The sequence below is a fragment of the Thamnophis sirtalis genome, unplaced genomic scaffold, assembly GCF_051295495.1.
Source record: "Thamnophis sirtalis isolate CommonGarterSnake01/CBP01778 unplaced genomic scaffold, rThaSir2_p1.2 scaffold_3, whole genome shotgun sequence".
Taxonomy (NCBI): domain Eukaryota; kingdom Metazoa; phylum Chordata; class Lepidosauria; order Squamata; family Natricidae; genus Thamnophis; species Thamnophis sirtalis.
In genome coordinates, this window is record NW_028261383.1 from 128,995,082 (window position 1) to 129,016,878 (window position 21,797).

Genomic DNA, 21,797 nt, shown 5'->3' on the forward strand with positions numbered 1-21,797 from the left:
GAAAGAAAATGTTACATTTGTCAGGTTGATTATCATTATTGTCCAACAGAAGGGAATACTTCAGGGTTGAATGTGGAGTCCTAGATACTCTCTGAGAGATAAACCACATTTACATGCCATACAAAAGAAAGAACAAAGCTAAGAAACATCACATCATTTCCATCAGCCAACACCAGATAAACAGGGATTAATATCAGACAAACTATCCAGTAGAAAACAATACTCTAATAAAAAAAATTACCAAAGAGAAAAACCATACTCGAACCAACATTAGTAAGCTATATAAACAGGGAGCAAACCCATTAGCACTGACTAGGCTACCTACTTGGGTAACGAAACATCTACAGACAACAAGCTGAAAGAACACCTAGAATTCTACAAAAGAAAATATTTGTAGCTCAGGGTTGAAATAAGGGGTTCTTGGTGCTCTCAGATCTTAGCTGTTTTCTTTCAGACTAGCACTGATGATGTTATCTAGTTTGGGTAGTGAAACATCTGCACCTAGAATTCTCTACGCCAATCCCTACAAGTTTTAATATGTGAACTACTAAACAAAATTTGTCAGAATCTAGAATAATAAACTCCTCCAGCAGAGAAATACTCAAGAAGAGGCCTGGGCATTAAGAAAAAATAGTATTTAATGTTCTAATATAAATGTACAAAGCCTCTTATTTAACCTGCAAAAATATACAGGAGTGCTATTCAACTTAAACTAGAATAAAAGAGAAAACCCAAAGATCCTCTATAATCTCACTAAAGTTTACTCAAGCTCCACTTCTGTATAGGAAGACCATTAGGAGTAAACCATAAAAGCAAAGTCTGTTGTGGTAAATTAAAATGAAAAGATATTTATTATGGCATCTGTTTTCATTGTCTGCTGCACATGAAATCTTGGTCCTGCCTATGCTGGGTCCTTGAGAAAGACTCAATAGATGCCAAATGCTAAATCCAGTCTTAACATCAGGCTGACTGTGCAACAGGTTTGTTCCATATACAAACACATAATCAGCAGCAAGGATGAAATTATACAACTATAAGCACACACTCCAAATCATACATCAATATAATCATCATCTCTGGACTATCTTCAGGGTCCCACCAGATGACATTCTTTCATAGATGAGCCCCATAGCTGGTCTCTCCTGCCAGATCTGATGGGTAAAGTAAATAAAATGGAGGAGAAATGGTGCCCCAAATAACTTGGTACCATGTCATGTAGGGCTTTATAAAGAACTACCAGTACCTTGATTTGAACCTCAAAATATACTGGCAAAAAACATAGATCAAGGAGCAGAGGTATAACATGCTCTTAGAGTTCAAAACTGCCTACACTTCAGCATTTTTATTATTTAATTAATTATTAATTTGACACTACATATTTTAATCATATCACCAATGCCAATAGGTTACGATCAACTACTTTGATTGATGCAGCTACTTCAAAGTCATTTTAGAAAATTAAAGTATTTTAATTAATGAGTTTTTAAAGGCCATTGCATATAATTCCACAATTCATACAAACTCCTCACCACTTACAATTTTACTCCTATTCCCATCACAAAAGTCAACAATATACATGTACTCCTATCTGAGAATGAACCTTCCACCTGCCAGATAAAGTAGCATAAATAAATAAAGTACTTAATACAGTTATTGGTTCTTAGAAATAACTTGCTCTTTTTACCAGAACTCAAGTCTTCGAAATACAGTATTCAGAATAGATTTTGTGTTTATAAAATCTCAAGACTTTTTCAAATAGATTTTACATATTTTTCCTGAGCCACAACAGAAACGGTTGGCTTCTCTAACAGAATTTAGCCACCTAAGATTTTTGCAATTTACCAAGTTAGTTATATATTATGTAGGCACTTCTAACAGTCAAAACTATCCAAGAGAAAGATTAATAGCTAATTTGCAAATGTTGTTTGAGAATGACTCTACTCTTTAGCTGAATTTAACCAAAGCTGGTATATCTAGCTTTGTTGAAACAAGTGGAAAAAGAATCCTTATTAACTTAAAACAGTTGTTACCCTGTGTCTCTTACCTGGCACACTAGCTATACAAAGCACATGCGAATTGCAAACAATGAAACTGTCTAGGATGTTTCCTGGCTGGTTAGCATCTACAATGATAACTTTTGTAGCAGAATGGGTACTGGTACAGATCCAAACAAGGCTTGATAGTTCTTCTCGGTTTCTCAGTTCTTTTTGCTGGTCCTGTATAGGGAAAATCAAGAACAATAATTTTAAACATACAATTGTATCACACATGATGTGTTGTAAAGTGTGCAATAACAACCTCTGTTTTATGATGAGAGAGCAGTAACACCCGGTTGCCAGATACATATTTGAAATATGCATCTGAATTAAGAAGGTGTTAATAAGATGCAATAAATGGAGTTGGATACCCAATAAATTTAAATAAATAATAATATTACTGTATAGCTACTTACATAATCCTCGCCTCAAATGTGTACTTTCCTGAGACTACACCGCAGCTCTGTGAGCCCAGGAAAAGATACAACTTATTTAAGACAGTGACAGTAAGTGCTTGAGTGTACTTACTTCCCCTCTCAAACACTTTTTCTTTTCGATTTTCATTAGCTGCATATTTCTAATGAGTGAATAATTCCTGCAATAATCACAAATACATGCTCATTGCCAAATTTTGATCACATGACCGTGGGGATGCTGTGACAGACATAAGGGAGAGGATCGATTCCCCCCCTCCCCCCGTGCTGTTGTAATTCTGAATGGTCGCTAAACGAATGGTGGTAAGCCAAGGACTACCTTTAATAGCTTAGCAGGCAACGCAGGAAGTGTTTCTTAATAGTTTGCGGCAGCTTGCAAATAAGGAAGAGAGATGCAAATGCCACAGTAGATTAATAGTTCCCTTTTGAAATGTATCAGGTGGTTACTGGGTGTGTTTGGTTGCAGAGAGTGTGTGGAATACTCCATAGTTACCCAGAATGAGCAAAAGCCTGGAAGCATGACTAGTTTTCAAAGAGGAAGATTTGACAGGGAACAATTTCCTAGCTACCAGAGAGACCCAAGTTCATTTCTCCCCATATAAGAACTTCAATGACAGGAGAGGGAGTTAAAGAGACTGATCCCCAGATCAGTCTCCAACTGTAATTCCAACTGTAATTCAGTCTCTTTAACTAACCAGAGATGACTTAGATTACTTCCCTCCCAATAAATCCAATGGAAGGCAATATGTTTTTGTTTGTCATGAAAGAAAGAAAAAATAGTGGGAGAGAAAAAATGCTCCTACTCTTTAACGTCTTTTCTGGCAAGCTTTTCTGAAATAATGATTCAACTGTCTGCTATGTAAAGCAAACTGTCAGGGGGAAAGAATCAGGACCATTCGTAAGGTTGTAGCCTAGAAGATTTATTCAAGCCTATATCAAGAATCCAGTCAACTAAAGTTCAACATTAAATTGACGCCATATAAGGGTCAACGGTATTCAGGAGAGGTTGGGCTTGGAGTGCTTGTGGGAATCCACAAACTGATGATGCACTTAACTCTGCCCCCCAGCTCTGCATCCCTTTTCTCCTACACAAACACATTTCAAATTCAGGACTACGAACTAAAGTATTGTCAACTACAACACAAAGCAGAAACTATTTGCACTTTAAATCTACCTCTAGCATTACCTTGAGTTCTTGATCCAATCTATCCAAGCTATTTTGAGACGCACTTCTCGGTTTGCCGCTGTCCATGTCTGTAGCTGCAATATCATTGTAGAAGACACTGGCACCAACTACTGAACCACCATCCCGTGTCTTCCCTCCAGATAAGTTCGCTCCTACAGCACACCATAGCTTTAATGACAAGAGAGCTTGATAAACATTTTATCAAATTAAGCTTTAGGAAATGCAATAAGATAACAATGTTTTAAGTACAGCCTGTAACTGAATTTAATAATCAGTACCCTCATCCATCATAAGATCATGAATCATGTACCTTGACTACAAGCCAACCTGACATTTAGAAACAATCGCTATAATCCAGGGCCATCATGGATCCAATAACCAGGCATTGAGGGTAGAAACAAGGGCCAGGCAAGTTGGACCATTTTCAAATAACACACCCAATATCTCTAAGTACATCCTCCCTTCCCCACCATCATTTATGTCTAAGGAATAAAGGAAAATGTAATACTGATTTGATATGAGATTGCCTGCCATACTTATTTCGGTCCATTACTGTCAGGATGTTTCGGTCCGCTCTCTCAATCCCAACTCAGATCATGCAAGGGTTTAATGGACCTCCGCACCCACCTGACACATAACAAATCAGCTCACCCCTCACAGGTTATCCAACAATCCCCCAGCCAATTTGGCATTTATTTACAGTATATGAGAGGAGAAAGAAAACAAAAACTCATCTACCTTCATGGAGGTATCCTTTTCATCAAGTGGTCTCAGATAAACAGGCACAGGCAAATTCCTCATCCTGCTGTCACCCTGAGCACCACCATTTATAATCTAAAGAATGAAAGAAAAGGTAACACTGATTTTGATATGAGGGTGCAAGACAACAGTGAGTTAATCCAGGAAGACAAGAATTCTGACTGCATTTCTTCCTATCAGACCCTTAAAACACAAAGAAGAAGAGATTGATACGGGAAGAGTTTTCTGCTACAAATATAAAAGTCTATTCCTCACCAATTACAGTAGCTTAAATTTAGAAGCTTTTATCTCAGAAAAGCAGAAACAATTCAGTGACCAATTCCAACTCTCTGGTGTGAACAGGCATTCTGAAGAGAAATATGCATAAATTAATTTAAGTCTTGGTAAATTAAAGATTTACAGTACACTTTTTCCAAAGGCCTTCACGCTGAGATCGGGTGACCAAAACTGTAGTAGTTACTAAAAAATACTTGATATAATCCGCAAATATAACTCAAGAACCATGCCTTAGCGATGTTTCAAACAGCTATTCTACTTTACTACTCTTATAGTTTCAATGTCTTTTTGCCTGATGTAACTTCCAGAAGAAGCCCTTATCATCCTTAGTTCTTAGTGTCACAATTGGAGACTTGGGTAAGGCCATGAGGGAGGACTATTGTAAACTCCCAAATAGCAGCATACAATGTAAGGTAGATTAATATGTGACTCGTTTTAGAAAATTCTTCAGGTATAGGTAATTGTGGTTTTAACACATCTGAATTATAATGAAACCATATATATAATACCCATGGGCTTCAAAGCCTAGATTAAGGACAGCATGTTTAAGCTAAAGGAAATCTTTGAAGACCATCTAGGAATTATTCCGTGCTTGCTGAATTCTAATGAAGCATTTTCAATAACCTCTTTAATATATTTAGCATATTCCAATGTTATGAGGATATGACTTTCAAACGCCAAAAGGCTAGGCACAAGTATTTTGAATCTCAGCAGACCCTAGGCGCCAGATGATTCATGAGTCTATTTCCCCCATGTGAAAGATCTCTGACAGATTTTATAGCCCATAGGAATCTTCTAAAATTACATTCATTCATTTAGCTCTGAGCATCAGCGTATATGTTCAAAGTATATACAGGCCTCTTTGATCTCTGTTGAATACTTTGAGGGAAACATATACGTCTTGTGATTTGCTGGGCTATAATGAAATCTAGGTTTTGGTAGCTAAAGCATCTCTAGGAAATCAGGAGTGGTTGAGCAGTTAAACATTTAAATTCCTAGGTAAATTATTAATGGATTTGGAAAGTTAGTGATCACCTTGAGCCATTTATTGAAGTACAAGCGATTACTGGAAATATTGCCTCTGCCTACCCAGTACCCATTACTATCATGTGTTATGTTTCATGCTGGAAGCAGTAATACCTGGGGGACTTTTGTAAAGGAAGTTGGGAGAGGGGGAAATAACACAATTTAAACCTTAAAACAAAGTTTTGTCCTTACCCATTCTCACTGCCAGAGGCTACTGTAATAGAGAATGAAGTTATGCTTATGGAAAACTGCCCACAAAAACAATCTAACTTAACTACTATAGCAGAGATATCAGTCTCTAAATAAACTGAAGCAGACAAAACGGATGCACCTACATTGTTCAAATGAGACTTCCAAAAACGTTCAAATGTATTTGTGGGAAATGTTTATCCAACTTATGGGCATTTTCCTTTTGTTAGCTTTTAAATCAGAACACAAAGAACTTTATCTCCCAAACCCCTCTGCCTAATTCTTTTTAATTAGGTGTATCTCTTGGTGGACAGAAAAGCCCAGTGTTTCTAAATAATCCATCCCACTGTATTGAAAAATAAAAACAGTTACAACTACTTGCATACAACTATCCAAGTTAAATCAAGTTATTTTCTAAAGCGTTAAACCACGCCCAAGCCTTATGACTACAATAACATCCCTAATTAGATTTTTAACAGCAATCAAAGGTCTCTTGTCAAGATTTCCCCTTGTGAAGGAAGTATGGAATGGTGATGCTGAAATTACTATGGCAATATTGACAGGAATCAATGCCCTAATCCCGTCATTTCTGAAGCAGCAAGAATTCCAAACAAGACAAAAGAAGTGTTAACCACAACGGTAGCAAACATCAGACCAAGCGCACTATGCCAACATTCTGCATATTCACCTCTTTTTCTTTTGACCTTCTTTCACATTTCTATAATATCTATCACATGTTGACAGAATTAGCCTTCTTTCTCAAGGCAGCAATAAAGTGCTATTACTCAATGCAGGAGTTGGCAGAAAAAGACAATACCTTTAAATAATAACTGCACTTTGACTCTCTAATCTGTTTGGCAATAAAGAAAAATGGGTGTTATGGCCACTTTGATAACCTACAGGGAAGGAGGACAGAGGTTAGTGGGAAATATTTCCTTCAGTGCCAAGCAACTGGCAGCACAAGATCCATATGTCATATGCCCTCAGTTCCCTGATCCCACAGAATCATCACTCCTTGGACAGAAGAAAGGGCTCAAAGGGAAGCAAGCTACAGAGCTATTATGAAATAGATCAACATCTCTATGGTACAGTTATCCACTCCACTTTGCTACAGAAGTGCTACAGTTACTAAATGGCAGCAGGGAAAGATTTCTACAGTTGTTCAGCAGTATTCCAGAAGACGGTTGGACATGAATCAAGAAGATCCTCATGGCCAAAATGTTGCAGAGAATAGAAACCTTAACATTAGACCTGTCAGCTGATTACAGTCCAACAGGCCACGGACCTCCAAAGGCTCCTTAGAATAACAGCCTAGGCCAGGGCAGTCAAACTCCCAGCCAACGGCCCAGATGCATCATACGCTGGCTACACTTATGCCTGGTTTAGCAAAGGGTGTGAAAGTCCTGATATGTCACGTGACGCTGCTGTGATGACGTGAGTTTGGCACCCCTAGCCTGGCTATCCTGCATTGCACTAAAAAGAAACAATTATTTCAGGCAGGCAGGCAGGCAGGCAGGCAGGCAGACAAGACAAGATGAGTGCTGTCTTGTGATGACATGTCTTCAATAGACAATTAGTGGGGCATTTTCCCATGATAGTATCCACAATGAACTCTTAGCTTCTACTTGATTTTCCCAGGCACGGATTATATTGTCATTTCTTTATAAGACCAGAATAGGTTCCATTTGTTTTCTCTCTTTGAAAAGATTAGGCTTTTTGTTAAACTATTTTTTGTTTATAGGCTTGATAACATTTTAAACCAAAAAGCCCAAAGATTTAAAATACTGAGATGATCATAAGATAACTAAACTAAGTAACAGCAAGTTTGGGCAGTGTGAGAAAAAGAATTAAAGAAACAGAGAAAGAAGACAGGAATAGAAATAAAGATACAATCTGTAGCCAAATCTATTGCATGTCTCCTAATGTCCCAAAGATTCTTCAACTGAAGAAGCTTCTTGGATCAGAAGCGAACCGTCTTCAAAGAAAAAACAGAAAGTCCAGTTGCTTCTTAGAAAAAAGCACCTTTGGGATAACCATGACCTGGATGACTGAGAATCTCTATAAACGTCTCCTAATGTCACATGTTTTCTTTATTTTACATTAAGATATGCCTGGCATCCTATAGATAGATACACACAACCACATCCCATTTTTGATGGATTTGACACAATACAAAAATATTAAACACTCAGGCATATGAAAGTTAACTGATACTTTTAATTTAAAATAAAAAGACCAAGGGGTAGATATGCTTCTACCCAGAGTAGTACAATACTATTATTTTTTTAAAAAGTTTTCCACATCCCTATCTAAGAATATCCTAACAGATAGAGAGAATGGGAGAGAGATCTACAGTTCCCAAGATATATAAAATATGCAAGTTGCAGGGATGCTTTCCACTTTTCAAAGTGCAGCAACTATGTTCCATTACAAAAAAAAAACCATATGGTAGGCCACCCCACTCTTCTTACAGTTTAATATTTTATTGAGTAAAGTACCATTGTTTTACCCATTTATGCCCTGTGGTACAGTGCAACTTGCAAAAGAAGCCTTCCCAGGATTTTCCTTGCTGCAGGAAGCAAGAGGCTTAAAAAGCCCTTTCAGTACCAGAAATAAGAGGAAAGTGGTAAATATTCCTATCCAAACCCAACTCTTGAAATTTAATGAGGTTTTCTTTTTCATTTTTGCCAATACTTAAAAACTTCCATTACCCTTTCAAACTGGTTGTTAATTTTTCATGGCTATTAGTTTTATATAATTATTTGTTTCAGTTCATAGTCTTATTTTATTTAATGGATGCATCTGCATAGTGACATAACATGTAGCTCTAAATCCTCAAACTATTGTGTTTTTCCGTTTTTGTTTTATAAGCAGAAATGCTTTCAGTGATCCCCTTATGGAACAATAATACCTAAACAATAAAGAACAGATAATAGCAAAGTTGAGTTTACCTCTCCTTTGCTAGGTACTGTATATTTCGGAGTATAAGATGCACCTTCCCCCCCCCCAAGGGGTGAAAATCGGGGTGCGTCTTATATACTGAATACAGCATTTTTGACCTACCGAAACCCCTCCCCCTTTGCAAAAATCGACGTGCAGAGGGTTTGGGAGGCTTGCAAAGTGCTCCTGAGAGCTGGGGAGGGCAAAACGAGCAAAAAACTGGCTGGTTTTGCTCATTTTTGCTCCAGCCCCCAGGAACACTCTACAAGCCTCTCAAAGCTCTGCATGCCCCCCCCTTTTTTGTGAAAAACGGTCCATTTTTTTGCTCGTTTTTTGGGAGACCCCCCCAGCCCCCAGGAGCACTTTACAAGCCTCCCAACGCTCTGCATGTCTGGCGCGTCTTATAGCCCGAAAAATATGGTAGTTAATATCTAACTCAATACCTGTTTGTATTTCTGAGGAAGACTCCAGCCAAAAGCTTGCACCCGGCCATCTTCTTTCTGAACATGAGCTTTCACTTGGCGATACTGTTCTCTTTTTTGCTCTCTTCGTGAGGCCATACTGGCCTCAGACCTAGACCACAGGAAACACTTTTTTAAAAAATCCAAATAATTTTATTCCCTTCCATATTGTTAAAAAGAGCATTTCAGATATCCAGATTTAGTGAATGCAAAAGCAGGTATTCTTTAAAGTTACTATATTTGCCCAAATAGTACTCCTGAATTTAAGATAATCCTCCCCTAAAACAGATTATATAAAAGAAAATAATAATTATTTCCTCAATTATTGTATTATCAATGAATCTAAAATATCCCCATTTTACAATAAATCATTTGAGGAAAAAATTAAGACTTTTATTGGGGTAAATATAATAATATTTAAATAACACCATACAAAAAGAGAATGTATTTTCTTATTATATAGAGTAGCAGAAACTGTTGTAGCAAAAATTACTTTCACTGAACATTAAATCAACTTCTGCTAATCTAGACAACATATTACTATTGTATTTTTAATAAAAGTTCATTTCTGAAGCCAGAAGATTTTTTTCCAAGCTGTTTAAAACTACAAAATTAATTTACATGGTAGCAGGCTGAATTTTTTATTTGAATAAAGTACCCTCCACTGCTCTGCAGGAAACCTACAGAAAGTTTTATGCTCTTAATTTATTTTACAAAGTTGCATGTTAATATGAAGATCTTTCTAGATACCCAAATTGCTATGAAATACACACATACACACACACACACACACACACACACACACACACACACACCACACACAATCTTTCTGACATGGCATGTTGTTAACTATCATGGGTATACTATAACTTCGAAGACTGATATTCCCATCCTAAGTAGGTTTGCCCCTCTTCTGTTTTGTCTCATATTTCGATGTCCACAGTATGACTGGAAGCTGGAAATGAGGACAGTCAGCGTATCCCTTAGCAACTTCTAAGAATTTAAACTTGATCTGATAGGAACTTGTCAACACCGATTCAGATTTATGTTCCTTAAAGAAAAGTTGTACCATGCCCAGTCCCTAAGATTACTTTTTCAAAAGTTACTATCAACACAAATGGAAAAATCTGAATAGTATTAATTGTATTTAATTAATTTTAACTAATATTACATTTAATTTCAGTTCCAGATTAAAATTTGGTCTTGGTGCCATTCATTTCTTTGCTGTAATCTAGTTTACATTTTGACAGCAGCCTGCCACACACCATTTGAGTACCATACAAGGCCTGAAAAAAAATTCTACCTATGACGGACCTAAAGGTTAAATTATGGAAGCCACATCTCAAAACTATATAAAAGCTTTAATTACTATAGAGTCACAGATAGGTTTCCAGAAAGATATTGTCCTAATACTTTTCTGTATGTCCATGAGCCCCCTACTCTTTTTCATGGTATTGTGCATGATCTGTCTTGCCTGACTTACCCCCAGAATATGATGGGGCACACAGGAAGTTGATGGTCTCTTAAAAACTTTCTGTATGCTCCAATGGAATCACTGACATTCCATTAGGTAAGAAAGCTGGGAGGAAGAAAGAAATTTAACACGTACATTTCAAGTTTGCAGAGAACTACTGGGCAGTTTCTAAAAATTAAAGAAAGGCTTAACTTGTTTCTGCAAATGTTTCAACAAAGGAATGTGATGGAGGAGGAGCCATGTCCCTCTCCAACATAAATTACACCTACAAGTATCTGTCAGATTCACGCAAACAAAAACAACATAGTTCTTACAGAAGCTGAGTTATTTATGCCTATATTGCCCTTTCCCATTTACTATATAAAAGATAATGCTTTGGGTATTTGTCCTTTTCACAAAACTGCTGTCTGTGCAAACGATATGCAAACTAGACGCTATACATAGAAGCAGTGTTCAAAAGAAAAAAGAAAAAAGTTAAAATAATTTGGGTGATTTTTGTAGTATGTTATGCTAGATTCAAGTAGGACAACAAAGGTTCTACTTTAGCGATGTTGAGTGACTGCCATAGACTGTAAATTATATACGCTTAGACATGTAATAGTTGACTACATTCTTTAGGCTTATGCAATACTCAGAATATTCATAATACTTATCAATAGAAATGCTGGTAACAAGTGAAGTACATATATAATCCCACACAAGGTCTTATATAAATGTGACTTTGCAATAGAATTCCTAGAAATAATCAAACTAGGTGTTTTCCATCATAAAGAATTCTATTGTTTTACATGACTACTGAAACATAGAGAAAAATCTCTCTCCATCAGATAATCGATTGCACAAGCAAACTACTCTGGAAAAATTTGTTCTTTATGGTACTCATCTTGAGTTCTTTTATGTTTTGAAAAGCCACTGGTCTGAATTATGGTTGCAAAATTGTAAGAAAGATGGCCTTTGAGGGACTTAAAACAGAGGTGGTATTCAGCCAGTTCTGACAGGCTCTGGAGAACCGGTAGTGGAAATTTTGAGTAGTTCAGAGAACCAGCAAATAGGCTGGCCCTGGCCCCATTACCACCCAGCTGATCTTCTTTTGTTGCCCTGAACAGAACGGAGCTGGAAAACAGGTTAGTGGAGTGGGGAGGGAATCGGGAATTTGCAGTAACCTCCCCCAGGAGTAGGGAGGGAATGGGGATTTGAAGCATCCTTCCCCTGCCACATCCACCAAGCCAAGCCACACCCACCAAGCCATGCCCACAGAACCGGTAGTAAAAAAAAATGAATCCTACCACTGGACTTAAAGAACTATAATCCTTTAAGAGAAGAGCCACCAGTGTTACATTCTGGGCCAGATGTAGTTTCAAGATGTAGCTTGAATTGCAATAATCCAGTCTAGAAGTAATAAGACCTATGTCACCACTTCTAGTTTTGTCCTCAAGAAGACACCCAATTAGTGCAACAAGGTCAAGCTGCATTCAACACAAATATGAGTCCAGGCATTCCCAGAGTGCAAAGTCCAATCATCAGAAATATATTGACCATGGTCACTATCAGGGACGTGCAGTCAGGGGAGGCAGAGCCTCACCACTGTCATCATGAAAAGAAAAAAAATGTAAAAGGAAAAAGGCAAGAGCTGAGGTCAGGCTGAGCTAGTTGCTGCCAGAGTCACCATGGATGACTCTGCTTAATTATTTTAAAAAACTCTAAAAAAGCACCCTCTACAAGAGGAGGCAGGAGAACGACGTGCCTCATCTAGTCTGACTTTAGGCGTTTTATGATCACTTGAGCAGAGTTAAGCAAGGGTTAAAAGCCTAAAAATTCCCGATGTAGATGAGGCACGTCATTCTCCTGCCTCCTCCTGTAGAGGGCACTTTTTTAGAGGCTTTTTAAACTATTAAGCAGAGTCATCCACGGTGACTCTGGCAGCAACTAGCTCAGCCTGACCTCAGCTCTTGCCTTTTTCCTTTTACCTTTTTTTCTTTTCATGATGACAGGCAAGAGCAGAGTTGAAATCCTCTCTGAAACAGCTGGAAAAGGTACATGTGGGTCGGAGGGAGGGGGAGGAATTCAAACTTCATCCTTAAGTATAGATCTCTCCCCAAGTGTAGTTTGATTGCAAGCAGAGCCACGTTGCCTTTTCAAACACACACACACACACACACACACACAGCTGGATAAAACTATATAAGTCCAGCTTCACTGATTACAAGTTTGAAAAGGCAACGTGGCTCCGCCTGCAATCAAAGGCTTGGATTGGCTCCAATCCAACTTCTGTGTTTGTGTTTGTTTGAGAGAGTGAGAGGGGGAAGGAGATAGTCCAATCCAACTTCTGTGTGTGTGTGTGTGTGTGTCTGTTTGAGAGAGGGGGGAGGGAGGGAAAGAGGGAGGAAAGGAGGAGGAGAAGAAAAAGAATGAAGGAAACTTTTTCGCAAAGGAGAAAAACAAATGCTGTCGCTTTAAATTGGAACTGAGCATGCCTGGCTGTGGAATTCTGGGAGTTGAAGTCCACAAGTCTAAAAAATTTGAAATCCACCACTGTGTCAGTTCCTTACCAGCCATAAACCTCACCACATGTCACTGGTCACTATATAGTTGGTAAGTTCTGCCTACACGTATTTTTGCTCTGTAAAGAAAACAGAACTTACTCTTCACTGAGGAAATCAAAAGCTTTTGATTTGTCACTTGGTAGCTGAGATAAGGTGCTGCTTCTTTTCTTGACTGAAGGAGTTATGTGTGAGGTTGGTGCATTGTACTTAACATTAACTGGTGGTTCTGGTTTCTTAGCAGTGTTGCCCGATGAACTGAATAATCTGCTAAAACTGGAAAGGAAAAAAGTAAAAGCACTTGAATATATAAGTACAGACAGCCTCTTGATCATCGGAGTTTTACATGTACATGCGCATTGAACACACTGCCTTACACAAAACAGGGCAGAAAAGAAGAGCCATTCACTGCTCAATACAGCCACACCATTAGAAGGTAGCTATGAAGATCATCAGAATTAAACCATATGCCTTCAAGTCGAAAATGTTTTGAGGATAGCTAAAGGCTAGTCAAATGTCTAAAACTGTGGTTCTAAAAGAAGGAATGGTTTTCTTTAGAGATGCACAAAAAGATGATGCCGCATTATCAAATATGACAAGACTCTGGTCCCTGATAATTAAGGTCATACTAAGATTATGACCATTTGAAGGTCTGACAGCACTGAAAAAAATTTACTTATAAATGGGTACTTATAAGGACTGCAAGCTCCCTTAGTCATGTGATCAAAACTTGGGTGATTGGCAACTAGCCCACATTTATGATAGTTGAAATGTCCCACAGTCATGTTCTCCTGCCCTGAGCAAAACGACCGTTGACTTACCTGAACGGTCCTTCTATGTGTGCTGCGAGGGGAATCCAATCATGGGTTAACTTTGTCCATTAGCCTAGAGACTGAGTATGTAAATTTTGACCACGCCTCCTCTGACTGGACCGGGTCAGTTTTGCACAAAGTCAGCCATTGAAAGATGTATGTCAATATCACTCATGGCCATAGCCAAAACAGGTATTCAAAGTCATGTCCAGAGTAGTCCAGTCAGGGAAAAAGGCAAGGTTAGTCATAGAGTCAGAGTCAAGGTGGAGCCCTGGCCAGCTGAAACTGCGGGCAGGTTTGGATTCCCCTTGCAGCACACATAGAAGGACCGTTCAGGTAAGTCAACGGTCGTTCTCCTGTGTGCTGCTTGGGGAATCCAATCATGGGACATGCCAAAGCAATTAAGTCCCAGGGCGGGAACTAGGCTGGTCAGGATCCTCCGCATAAGAAAGAACCCTTTGAAACACTCTCCGCCCAAAGGAGGCCTCAGCCGAGGCATACATGTCAACCTTGTAGTGTCTAATAAATGGCGAAGGCGACGACCAAGTAGCCGCCCTGCAAATCTCTTCCACTGAGGCTTGTGTAGCCCAGGCCACCGTGGTGGCCACACTCCTGGTAGAATGAGAAGTAATACGCCTGGGAACCAGTTGGGAATGGCTGTCGTACGCCAATGCAATGCACGCCTTCAACCATCGGCCGATGGTGTGGGAGGACACCTTCTGTCCCATGGACGACGGCTGGAATGAAACAAACAGTGCCTCCGACCTCCGGAATGATGCCGTGAGCTTCACATAACATCGGAGGGTTCTGCGAACATCGAAATGATGCTACTGGCGCTCCTGAGGATGGGAAGGATGCAGGCAAAAATCCGGGAGGACGAGCTCCTGAGCCCTGTGGAACAACGTGTTGACCTTCGGGAGGAAGGCAGGGTCCAAACGGAGCACCACTCTATTGGATGAAATATGCAGAGATCCGCACGAACAAAGAGTGCTGCCAACTCCGACACCCTTCTGGCTGATGTAATGGCCACCAGGAACACCGTCTTAAGCATCAGTAACCGAATGCTGATAGAGTAGATGGGCTCGAATGGGGTAGATGTGAGTGCCCTGAGCACCAAGGTTAAGTCCCAGGTAGGATAACGGTGCACCGTCGGAGCCTCAGATTAGTCGCACCCTTCAGGAAGGCCTTGACCCGTGAATGCTGGGATAAGGAACGGCCCTGACTGCCTCCAATCACCATGGATAATGCTGTGACCTGTCGGCAAAGTGTGTTGGGCGCTAGGCCCTTATCGAGTCCTGATTGTAAGAAGTCTAAGACTTGAGGCACCGAAGCCTTGATGGGGTCGGCCCCGGCGCGGCGGCACCACCTACAGAAGGCTTACCAAGTGGCCTCGTATATACGTGTAGTGGATGGTCGTCGGGCCGCGTGGATAGTGTCAATAACCTTACTTGAATAGTGAAGGCCGGTCAGAATGGCCCGCTCACATGCCACACGGCTAACTGCAGGAGCTGGGGGTTCGGGTGGATGAGAGCCCCCTGGTTGAGCTGGATCTGGTCGTCCGTAATCCTCACGGGCGTGAAACCGACAGGTGCACAAGGTATGCATACCAGGGCCGCCTGGACCACATCGGGGCAACCAACAGCACTTCCGCCTGTTCCGTCAAGATCTTCTGGATGACTGACGGAAGGATCGGGAGAGGGGGAAAGGCGTAAAGGAGGCTGGCCGGCCATGGACTGCGTAGAGCATCCACCCTCTCTGCCCCGGGAGTCTGGTACCTGGTGTAAAAGCGCGGTAGTTGCGTGTTGTGCGGCTGCGCAAACAGATCCACCTCGGGTTCGGCCGAACCGGCGAGAGAGTTCCCGGAAGAGGTCGGGATGGAGTTGCCACACCGCTTGATACACGGTAGCTCTGCTCAGCCAGTCCACCTGCGTGTTGGCCACACCCGAGATGTGCTCTGCCCGGATTGACAATAGCCTGTTCTCCGCCCAGTGATGTAGCTTCTCTGCCTCCAGCATCAGGGCCTTGGAATGGGTGCCCCCTTGGCGGTTGACATGGGCCTTGGAGGCAACATTGTCGGTCAAAACCAGCACGTGGTTGTGTGATACAATGTCCCGAAACTCTAGGAGAGCTAGGCAGATGGCACGTAGCTCCAGCCAATTTGCTGTTTGACAGTTCCTGACTCGACCAGCGCCCCTGAGCTACTCGGTCCAGGGCATTGGCCCCCCACCCAAAGAGGCTGGCATCCGTTGTAATCTGGATGCGGTCCGGTTCCTTGAAGGAGCACCCTTGGAGGAGCTTGGAGGACGTCCACCATCGAAGGGACCTGAGAGACTTGTGTGGGAGTCGAACCTTGGTCTGGGAATGGCTGGTGTGCGCCCTTTGGAAGGGAAGCAGGAACCATTGAAGTGGGCGGGCATGGAATCTGGCCCAGGGAACCACGTTGATACAAGAAATCATTTTTCTTGATTTCCAGTAATTTGGACAGCATTGGCAATGGCAAGAGTCTCTGAGATAGCACCTGATTTGTCAGGTGCTGGATGCTCTGTCGCCTCTCTGGAGACAGGGAGACTTCGCACGTCGCTGAATTGATGATGGTCCCCAGGTGAAGCAGCGATGTGGTTGGCTGCAGGTGGCTCTTGGGGAGGTTGAGAACTAAACTATGACTGCGCAGTGAGTCATCGTGACCTGCAGATCTCGTAGGGCCTGGTCCCGAGATGAGGACAGAACCAAGATGTCGTCCAAATAACAATTCACTCGTATTGGGACCGAGCGAAGTGATGCCGCTACAACTGCCAGGAGTTTGGTGAACGTGCGTGGGGCTGATGACAGGCCGAAGGGTAAGGCCCGGTACTGAAAGTGACGGCCATTGAACTGGAAGCGTAGGAATCACCGATGTGCCTGATGGCTGGGCACGTGGAGGTACGCCTCCTTGATGTCGACTGATGTCATCATGTAGCCTTGGCGGATGGAGGCCAATATGCTTTTGAGAGATTGCATTTTGAATTTTTGATATTTGATGTACCGATTGAGCCTTTTCAAATCTAGGATGGCCCGCCATCCCCCCGAGTTCTTGGGCACAAGGATCAAGATGGAATAGAATCCTAGCCCTTTCTGACCCCTTGGTACCTGTTCTACAGCCCTGATGGTGAGAAGGTGATGTATTTCGGCGTCCATGAGGCGCTTTTTTGTCGGGCACCTGGGTACGGGGCACTTGATGAACCGCCTCGGGGGAATGGAGAGAAATTCTAGAGTGAGGCCCAGCCTCACGACCTGAAGGGCTCAGGCATCAGACGTGATCTCCGCCCACTGATGAGCGAAGGCCAGGAGATGCCCTCCAATGGGTTCTTCCCCTTGTGAGTCACCGGTACCTCCGAAAGGACCGGTTTCCAACTCCACGAAATGGCCTCCTAGCCTGGGACTGCGCCTGGTTCTGCTGGCGACCCCTATCCCTGGCGCCCGCGCGATCCTGGCCGCGATCCTGGGACTGGGAGAAACCCCTGTTGTAGTGAGGAACATAGGGAGCGGGGGCAAATCCGGAGTCCCCGGCCCAAAAGGGCTGTCGCCTATTATAAGGATGTTGTCTCCTACTGGCACGGCCACTGGTGGAAGGGAGAACCTTACGCTTATCCCTGGTCTCAATGAGGATGGGATCTAGAACAGACCCAAACAAGGCTCCACCCTTGAAGGGCATGGACGCAAGGCGCCACTTGGACTTGATATCAGCTTGCCAATGGCGGAGCCACAGCAAGCGCCGAGATGCCACGTTAGAGACTACAGCTCGAGAGGCAAATTTTGCTACACTAAGAGTGGCATCTGCAGAAAATTCCAAGGCTGCCATCAATTTGGTAATATCTTGGTGAAGGCGCATTTCCTCTGGGGCAAGCCTACTCTGCAATTGCTTAAGCCAGACCAAGGAGGTTCTATTAAAGAAGGACGCCACGATAGCTGAGTGTAAGGCCCAGGCCGCAGCCTGATGGGTCTTGCGAATGACTGTCTCGGCCTTACGGTCCTCTGCCTTCAAATCCTCCGAAATTTCTGGTGGAATCAATGCAGGAGAGGCGAGGGCAGCAATAGGAGCATCTACGATGGGGAACTGGAGAAGACCTTCCAATTCTGGAGTAGAAGTGTACACTTTCCTATCCCCATTGCTGGATGGGTTAATCCCACTGCTTTTGAATCAGATCTAGAAAGAGTTTGGGTGAGGGAATAACATCCTGCAAAGCCACTTGCTCAGCAAAGAGGCGTTCAGTTGCATCTAACCCCACAGCTGTGCTATCCTTAGAGGCTGCCTCCCCCATGTGGGTGGTGGTTTTAGCCTTATACAGTAATGACTTAAATAGAGTGCCGGAACAATCCAGGGGCAGTAGGCTGATCCAGGGGTAGTCCTTCATCATCGGAAAACTTCCTATCTATAACCTCACCTTCCTCCACTAAGGCCGACTCCTCGCTATAGACTGAGGGTAGAGGCGAAGGTGGGTCTGTCTGAGGAATAGATGAATCCCCTTGCACTGCCTGGGGATCAGGGCCAGTCTGGGCCACAGTGGCCCTAGGAACCTGGGCTCTACAATGCAGCTCCGCATCTACCCCCCTAGAAATAGCTGCAGATATCAATTGGTACAAGTCAGGAGGAAGGCCCAAATCCTGGCCTTCCATTGGTCTGAGGCCTGTAACAGTAGGAGTGAACGTAGCAGAAGGCCCTGCATGCGGGGGCGAGCGGGCCGAAGCCACACTTAGATCCGAAATGGGAGGAGGAGATTGGGGCCCCAAAACCCCTTCCGCAGAAATGGGAGCCCGAGGCAATTGGATATCAGGAAAACAACCCTGATATGTAGGGTGCACTGGGGAAGCACGTTACGAAATCAGCACCGGGGGTGAGCTGCTAGGTGCCCCAGAGGCCTTAGATGGGGCCTTGATCTTATCCTTGCGCTTATGGGACTTGTCCCTAATGGCGGATGAGGCCCGAGGCCTATGTCTGGTGGCCCTAGTAACGGCCCTGCCGGGCCTTGGGCTAGGCCCTCCCTCGCCAGGGGAATGGGGCTCAAAAGTGGGCTCCACAGTACCTTTGGATACAGACTGGTCTGCCATTGCAATGAGATATAGGGATTTGGAAAGGCTCAACCTCATTTAATGAGTAAACGCCACGAATTGCTCCACCACACAAAGCGCCACGTGAAAAACAGAAGCTGTGCTGAAAAACGACCTCCTCACTGACTCAGCAAGCTGCAAGTGAGGGAAAGAGGAGGGCCATCGGGGCGGCGCCAATACCTGGGCGCAAAATTACACGCCCTGCCTCCTCCGGCAGATTCCGGCGTGTGCGCAAATCCCGATTCAAAATGGCGACCGCCCCAGATGGCGCGAATATTCAAACCGCCAAGGCCCTGAATGGATGCCCGGGGATCCTGCAAGCTGTAAGCCCCATGGCAAAATCGGCCACTGTTCCGTCCAACTAAACGCCATGTGGCAAGGGACGATGCCTGGGGTGAACTGTGCCGCGCAGGCGGGTCGCTCCCGGCGTGAAACGGCGCAGGGCGGCGCACCAGCCCAGGACGCGCACAAAAAGCGAGGGGGGGGGAAAAACACCAAACTCCGCTCTTGGAAGTGCCGCTGCTGTGTCCCGGCGTGACGAGCCTATGGACCTCGCAGCTCCCGATCCCAGGCAAGAGATCCGACGGTGGGGAGGGTCTGGGCTGGCAGCGAACTGCCACCTCCATCTCTGAGTAAATAGATCAGATTAAAACCGCAATATGTGATTGCTGAATCCAATTAGAAGATGAAATTTGTCAATTAGTCTAGAGAGAAAATTGAGATGCGTCTCATTAGGCTGGACTGAGTAAAAAAAACTGACCCGGTCCAGTCAGAGGAGGCGTGGTCAAAATTTACATACTCAGTCTCTAGGCTAATGGACAAAGTTAACCCATGATTGGATTCCCCAAGCAGCACACAGGAGAATGCTTTAGCTTCAACCCTCCCCACCTATCTCCCCTACCCGGAATCTCTGTCCTTTCGCTGCTGTGCACAGCATGGCCAAGATGAAGAGGCCACTGTATTCCAGAATTGCTGTCTCCCTCTGACATTCATGGTCTCATCTCCCCTCTGTTGGGATTGCCAACATCAGCTGGCCTCAAGTGGAGGCTCTGCTGGAATGGGGCTTACCTCTCTTGCCCCCACCATCCCAGTCACCAGGTTTCTATAGTGGGCTTGCCCCAACTTCAGCAGTCTCAGCCAGTGGCACATGCACTTCAGAATGCACTCAACTTTTGAAATTCATGACCTGTTCACTGTTACATCTTTGAAGGTTGCTCCCTTCACCCATTTCCTCTTGTTTCTTTCCCTACTTTTTCAATAAATCTTGTTTTCATCTCTTTTTTTTAATAACAGACTAGCCAAAACATGTCTAGTTAAACTAAAATCAGGGGGTATATATCCAAACATACTGGATTATCATGTTCATAAATCAGTCTTGGTAGTAGAGATTTATAATCCCTGTATATCAGTCCAATACCACAGCAGAAGTAAGAACAGACAACATGAGGAGCAATAAAAGTATTATGAAGACACAAACCTGCAGGATTATGAATCTTTAGCAGCTGAGCCCTGCAATTTTTCCAGTTTGTAACATTTTCATCAACCAAATAATCCTAAATTATTCCTCACAAAAATAAAATATAAACCTCTGAGGACACAGGACAGTCATGCAATCTCTTGTGTACAATTTTAGTAATTATAGCTTTAGTAGTAAACAGCAAGAAGCAAAAATCTGAACTCCTCTCAAACAGATTTTGTGAACTGAAGTCAGTAAGCATACAAATAGCATGGTTTTAAACTGCCACAATTAGAGAAAGATAATTATGTTTCTCTGCTAAGTGCGTAATAAGTGTTTCAGGATGCATCTTACAATATAATTCAGCTTTGACATCTTACCTGTCTGGCATACTAGACAATAAAAGAAAACAATGGGTAGTCATTACTAATTAAAGGTCCATAAATGAGTAATAATATAATTTCTAATAAATGCAAGTATTTGTATCTTTATACTTACAACTGCCAAAGACTCGATCTCTTCTTCTCCTGCATAGCTGGATTTTCTCTTGATGCCCTAAAGAAAATAATAAAAAGCCCAGATTTATAACATCTCTCACACCTGAGCATTTCATACAGTTGGAACCATGTTGGCATTTTATAAGTAAATCCACAATAACAATTTTCCAAATTCTGAAACAGAATTTGAGATTTAGACTAAAAAAAAAACCTACCACAGCTGTACATGAGGATATGGTATTATTGAAGAAAATCAGCATTTGTGCACTGTTGTATCCCCTCTTAAATTCAATTGTATCCCCTATGAAAAGTAATTGCAACCATCCGATACAATAACTAACTCACAACAATAACAATAATCACCTGTACAGGTTGAAAGTATACCTACTACATGAGAACAAAATGAATTTGTTTTGCTGCAATTTGTAACTGAAAATTTTCCTCATGCAGAATAATTCAACCTAATCATAAAAATGAATGATTTTGTTTTCTGTAAAAACTAACTGCTAAACAGTAACCTATCATGCCACAAGATGGCAACAAAATAGGGATGATATAGTTTACCTTAAATAGAAATTTAAAAAAAAATAGTTCAAACTAATTGGAGAAAGCCAATTTGATGTAGG

At 42.4% G+C, this 21,797-nt stretch overlaps 1 protein-coding gene across 6 annotated transcripts in view; it reads right to left on the minus strand.

The window, feature by feature from the left end:
* Nucleotides 1-21,797, minus strand: part of SPAG9 (sperm associated antigen 9) — a 107,310-nt gene that overhangs the window by 31,447 nt on the left and 54,066 nt on the right. For 5 of the 6 annotated variants that reach the window (XM_087710037.1, XM_087710036.1, XM_087710039.1 and 2 more), the window contains 6 exons: nucleotides 21,173-21,229; nucleotides 13,424-13,597; nucleotides 9,290-9,419; nucleotides 4,395-4,490; nucleotides 3,657-3,824; nucleotides 2,045-2,216 (listed from right to left, as the gene is read on the minus strand). In XM_087710037.1, the coding sequence (XP_087566163.1) occupies nucleotides 2,045-2,216; nucleotides 3,657-3,824; nucleotides 4,395-4,490; nucleotides 9,290-9,419; nucleotides 13,424-13,597; nucleotides 21,173-21,229 (797 nt within the window). The remainder of the gene's footprint in view (nucleotides 1-2,044; nucleotides 2,217-3,656; nucleotides 3,825-4,394; nucleotides 4,491-9,289; nucleotides 9,420-13,423; nucleotides 13,598-21,172; nucleotides 21,230-21,797) is intronic. The other variant, XM_087710038.1, reaches the window with a different exon arrangement.